Genomic DNA, 6,429 nt, shown 5'->3' with positions numbered 1-6,429 from the left:
AGTCAACACCAGAACGGACGAAGGCCATGTTAACATCTTTTGCACAGTGATGAAGCGAATGTGGAGCGAGGAATGCGTCTGATTTCCTTGTATTTTGCCATAATTAGTATTAATTTGGTGAATGTGCGTCACATTTTTCAGTATGACTTGTAAAGTTTGGTGTCAAGGTAAGTACCGAGAACAGAAAGAACTATCCTGTCTTAATGCCATACGGCGAACGAGGACTACAGCTGGCAGTGCTGGGCTGAAGAGTAAAAGTGAGTACAGTTCGGGCCGTCTGTTTGTCAGCAGGATTTGGCGAAATGTTAATGAGAGGATGTTGTTTTGACGTCAGAAGGACCTCGCTTTCCCACCCAGCCACACGCCTTCTCTCATTTCGAACATTTGTAGCACTATTTCCACCTTCACGTCTCCACATCCAACCCTCATATCGAACAGTCTTCAGAAAGAAAGCCCCATCCCATCCCCGTTTGAACTATTATCTGAGAGACTTCAACTCCCCCCCCCCGCCTTTCCCCTCCTGTGTCGACCACTCTTCGGAAAGACACCTTTCTCTCCCCCCCCCCCCCCCCTCCATGTTAAACAGTCATCAGAGGGATTTTCTCAACCCCCTCCCCCCAACTCCCAAGTGGAGCAGTTGTAGGAAGGACTTACACCTCCCCCCTTCCCTCCTCTCACCGCCCCAATCCTCAGCAGTCTGGAACGTTGATGTGAAGGACTTTACCCCACCTCCCCTCCCGTGTCGAGCAGTCACTGGAATGACTTCTGTCTCTCCTCACCCTCTCCCTCCACCTCATGTCGAACAGTCATACACATCTACCCCCCCCCCCCCCCCCTCTGCACCCCCCAACACCGCCCCAGAACCCTCCCCATTCCCCATACCGAGCAGTTCGTAGAAAAGACTTCCATCCACCCACCCTGCGTGTGAATGACTGGTGCGAAAGCGCTTTGATTTGTTTCTGCACGAGATTGAGCGCTATATAAATATTATTATTATTATTATTATTACCGGACAAATGTGACCTTAAGGGTGTAGGCGCCAATAGGTCGTTAAAACTCCAACAATCGTTATTATTATTATTACCCTCCATCCCATGACAGTCGTCGGAGAGACCTACCGCTCACCCCTCAGCCCCTCTCGCTGCCTCCCGGGGAAAACCTCCATTTCAGCACCCCAGTTCCCCGCCTCCCTCCACTTACAACTACCTCATGTCGAATTCGTCTGAAAGGGTGGAAGGCCTGACGTGGGGTGAGAGGGGTGGGGTGGAGGGGGTGGGGGTGTGAGGGGAATCTGTTTTCCCGGTCGTCGTCAGAAGCTGAATTGATTTTGAACAACACATAAGCTGAGGAGGACATTTTGGAAGTGACTTTGTGTAAAGATGTTCATTTGTGTATCGTCGGTTTCGAGGCGAGTGGACTGTGGGGAAGGAGAGACAGAGTGCGTGGCATTGAGTTGTCTGCAAGATTCTGGAACTACAAAAATGCAGTTCTTCATTATTTGTTGGAAACGCTTGTTGTCTGTTGCAGAATCGTTGAAGACACTTAAGGAAGCTGTAGCAGTCAGTGAAAGGAGGGGGTGGAGCGGGGAGGGGTGTGTGTGAGGGGGGGTGGGGGGGGGGCTGCGATGGGGGTATGGGGGTGGAAAGGAAAACAAAAATCAACCCAGACTTGAATTGTTTTGAATTCGTTTGACTCGTGAAATCGGCAGGCTTTGAAATTAACAATGCGTAAATGCAAATGGTAAATGTTGTTCCAAATCTAACACTGACGGGGATGAACAAGCCGCAGGCGTGCACACACACACACACACACACACACACACACACAGATGAGCGGAGGATGTCCATACGTTCGAAACTGTAGAAACAATTGTTGAATCGGTCTTGGAGCTCACAGCTCAATTGATTTCCTTGTCTAGTCTTTCCTTGTACAATGGCATTTAAGTTGTCCCAGGGTTGCAGAACGATACGTGGTTCGTTTCTCTATGGTTTGTTTTGATTGCTGTGTTCACAGTCTGTCTCCTCAATGAGCAAAGCGACTGATGTTTCTTACTTCGAAAAAATATATGACATTTTATTTGTTTTCTTTACATCAGTGGCAGGGAGATGTGGTGGATAGTGCCAGAGGTACCAGGGATTCCCTGCAGGATTCGGCATCATGGTAGGGGCCGCTGAATGGTCCCTGGCTGGCCGGGTCACCTACATCGTTCTTGTTTTTCTTCTGCATGTGTTACCGGTTGGCGTTTTCGGCAACTATTTCCTCGTTCATTGACAGTCGAAGTCGGTGCGAAAATCGCAATATTTGTGTGGTGCGTTTGCCCCGCTTGGCTTGTCTGACTCACTCATCTCTACAGTCTGTGTCCGGCGAGCATGGTTCCTGGGAGTGTTTACACACACATACACACGCTCTCACTCTCTCTCACACACACTGACACACGCGCACACTCACACAAACGCTCACACAAACACACACACAAACCGGCTCAGACACAGTTGCATTGAAACTGAGAAGACACGTGCATGCACACATACTCTCCGAGGCTCTTTCTGTCTCAATCTCACTCTCACTCTCCTCTCCCCCTGCCTAACCCCCGCTCCCACCTGTCTCTAGCACATGAGAGAGAGCTCCAAGTTAGCTGTAGAACAAACAAACAACACCTCTCTTCCTACCTCCCGTGCCAGAAAAAAGCAGACAGGCATATATACCGAAAGGCAGGCAGACTAACACAAGGCGCGCGTGCACCTGTGCTTGCACTCGCATACACCGGGGTCTCTGCATCCTGTGGTCTTTAGACTGTACAGACATCAGCTGTGACAACAAGATCCACGTGGTGCACAACCCCCTCCACCCATACCCCCGCAACACACACACACACACACACACACACACACACAGGGTGGGGAGGTGAGGTGGGGTGGGCACATTGTCATATCTCTGCCCGAGATTCTGACCATTCAATCGGTATTCATTTTTTTTCTTTTCTTTTTATTTCAGTAGACTTTCTCCCATACTCCCATTACTAAAGGTACACACACACACACACACACACACACACACTGACACACAGTACACACACACACACACACACACACACACACACTGACACACACACACAGAGGGATAGAGGACCCACTTGGAAGTAACTGGATTCAGAACAAAAGGTGTTCTCTGCCTGCTTCAGGGTGTCTTCGTTTATCTTTGAATGGCGAATGGAGTCAGTGCGTTTGCAGTATGCTGCCATATCGACACTGAATTAAATGGATTCGATCCGACATCACTTGATTACTTCAAGTTGTCAACAAAGCGCTGGCTGGCTAATGGTTACTTATTTTCATACAAAGTATATTTGCCGCTTTCTCGACGGTTCCGTGTGTGTGTGCGTGTGCGTGATTGTGTGTGTGGGTAGACGCTTGCGATTTGGAGTATCAGCTGTTTGTCATACATAGACGCTTGCGATTTGGAGTGTCAGCTGTTTGTCATACATAGACGCTTGCGATTTGGAGTGTCAGCTGTTTATCAAATGCCAGTTAACTTTCTAGTCGTTCACATGAAAAATAAGCGATGATATACTAGAGAGACCTTAAAAAAAAAGAAGAAAAATCTAGTCTTTAGGTCAAACTTGATGTTGGCGAAAGACGATAGTCTGTCTCTGTTTCAAGTATTCTTTGTGATCAGTGTCAGCGTGACCACCAACTGACACCCTCTTCCGCCTTTCCACGGAAATAAAGACACTTTGCCGCTAGGATTAACCATTCCGTTTATTGCCTGCCCCCCCCCCCCCCCCCCCCCGCCCCCCACGTCTCAATAATTCTGATGTACCCCCCCCCCTCCCCGGCCAAAAAACAACAAAACCTTAACAAAAAAACAACAAAAAACAAAAACAAAACAAAAGACAAGAAGGGAACCCCCCCCCCCCTCCCCCCAAAACACCACCACCACCACCACCACCCCAACAACAACAAAACAACGCAGAGAGATAACTCTCCCTTTGATTAAACTAACCACTTCAATGTAGGCCTATACCTACGTGACCAAATACGACCGCTCACTGCTGTATACAACACATCTATTTCAATAATCCACGGTGACGTCGTCTACTCTTGGCAACCACTAAAACCCCACCCCCACCTCCCCTGTACTCACCATCCCCGCAACAACATAAACAAAGCAATAGATAGATAAATACAGACAGATGTAGATAGATAGATAGATGAATGAATGAGTGAATAAATATATAAATCAATCGATGAATAAGTCTCCACGGTTAAGTCTCTGATGATTAAGCATATAATTTTTGACTGTTGCTTGATGAAGCCTTATGTACAGGAAAGTGTGTTCACAAGTGACTGAGAACGTTGATGTTTTTGACTTTTTGCATTCAATATCAGTCAGTGTTTCGCTTGTCAGTTTAACGACTTCTCTTTTACGGAGTCCTTTAAGTAATTTCCTGTAATTGTATTTAGATTTTTTTTTCTTCAAATTTCACCCTCATTTCACCCCCATTTTGCCCAGTTTCCCCCAACCCTCCATTCATTCACATCTCCCACCCCTTCTAACCGATAATACTCAAATGTATTCATAAATACTTTAACAAAATGTCTTCAGTCACCGATATGTTTGACGGGACATAAAACAACAAGAGAGGCAAGGCCTTCAAGACCCCCTTGTGATAAATTAAGTCCCCTAGCATTAATTACAGAGTAATTTCCCTTTTTTACTATCTGCACCAAAACGTTTGCAAAATAAATAAAAATTCCATGCTTAGCAAAAGAAGTTCCTGTTTGAACAAAAAATGATAATAATGACTGCTCTTCTTGTTGTTTCAGAATATCAGATCAAAGTGCCAAGTTTAGAGAATACAAACAATATAAATATAACAGTAAATGCAGTTTGCATATAATTAGGCTTCATTATTTATTTTTTGTGCCCATCCCAGAGGTGCAATATTGTTTTAAACAAGATGACTGGAAAGAACTGAATTTTTCCTATTTTTATGCCTAATTTGGTGTCAACTGACAAAGTAGTTGCAGAGAAAATGTCAATGTTAAAGTTTACCACGGACACACAGACACATACACACACACAGACAACCGAACACCGGGTTAAAACATAGGCTCACTTTGTTTTCACAAGTGAGTCCAAAATTCCTCCTTCCTCTCCACGGTCGTCTGTGTCCTATCCTTACTGCTCAAAATGTGTTTTAAAAACAGCTGAGGCCTGTTGCCAATCGTTTGACGGGCCGCTGTCGTTGTCACCCCCCTTACTTCAAGTTCCCAGTCCCCCATTCTTCTTTCCCCCGCTCCCTTCCCCCTCCCCTGCACCCCCCCTACACACCTCCCCTCCCTCCCTCAGTCATGTCCTCCCATCCCCTCTCGCAGTCTTCATACCTGTCGATCGTCACGTGCGACATTGCGGATATAGATCGTGTCACGGAAGTGGGGCAGTCCCCGTTCGCACGAACATGACTGGTATTAGATATACATCATTATTATTTTGGGGGGGTCGCCTCATCGTCTTTTGAATGTGTTTGTGTGTTTTTTTACCTGTGTTTGTTTGTGTCTGTTGGGACTGAGTGGGCGGGGGTGCTTTTGTGTGTGTGTGTGTGTGTGTGTGTGTGTAGGGTGTGGAGGGTGTTCGTGTGTGTGTGTGTGTGGGGGGGGGGGGGGGAGTTGGTAGGGGGGTGGTTGTGGTGGTGGATGTGTGTGTGTGTGTGTGTGTGTGTGTGTGCCGCGTTCACGCATGTACTGATATGTTTGTGTGCATGCGTGTGCATATGTTTGTGTGCACGCGCGTGTGTGTGCGTGCGTGCACGTGCGTGTGTGTGTGAGAGAGAGAGAGAGAGAGAGAGAGAGAGAGAGACTCGGAGAACCTGTGTATGAACCCTATATTTTGCAGGTCTACATTGTGCGCATATAGAGAGGAATGCACTGAACAGAGAAAGGTTTGTGCTTGTCCGTGATGTACACCTGACACCTGACACACCGTTGTGATTTCAAGTAAAACTGAGAACCTTGGAATGATGAAAGCTGAGAATCAGATCGAGAGGGGAGGGAGGACACACACACACACACACGCAGTTTTTGATGTACTGTGTCAGTGTACAATTTAGGTTTTAAAGTCAAATCTGGTTGTGTGTCACTGTGGAGCATGGGAGCGGAGGGGATTGGGGGTAGTGTGTGTGTGTGTGTGTGTGTGTGTGTGACAGAGTACCTATTGTGCATTTGGTTCATATTCAGTGACTGCGTGTCCTGTGTTAAAAGGTTTGTGTTTTCACGCCGAGAGGTTTGTATGTACACACACACACACACACACACACACAGAGACACACACACACACACACACACACACACATTTATAATGACTGTTCATTCAGACCACTGTCAAACTCGTGAACACCAAAGGCAGGCGTACAACCATTGGAAAATAACA

General features: G+C 46.8%; 1 protein-coding gene across 1 annotated transcript in view; it reads left to right on the top strand.

Moving 5' to 3' along the window:
- Positions 1 to 5,846: 5,846 nt before the first annotated feature.
- LOC143279885 (uncharacterized) overlaps positions 5,847 to 6,429 on the top strand; it is a 39,968-nt gene continuing 39,385 nt past the window's right edge. The window contains exon 1 of the mRNA XM_076584178.1: positions 5,847 to 5,941. Coding sequence (XP_076440293.1) covers positions 5,876 to 5,941 — 66 coding nt within the window. The 5' untranslated portion in view covers positions 5,847 to 5,875. The remainder of the gene's footprint in view (positions 5,942 to 6,429) is intronic.

Source organism: Babylonia areolata, chromosome 3 (genome assembly GCF_041734735.1).
Source record: "Babylonia areolata isolate BAREFJ2019XMU chromosome 3, ASM4173473v1, whole genome shotgun sequence".
Classification (NCBI taxonomy): domain Eukaryota; kingdom Metazoa; phylum Mollusca; class Gastropoda; order Neogastropoda; family Buccinidae; genus Babylonia; species Babylonia areolata.
The sequence above is the reverse complement of the archived record's forward strand: the minus strand, read 5'-3'. Positions and strand labels throughout refer to the sequence as shown.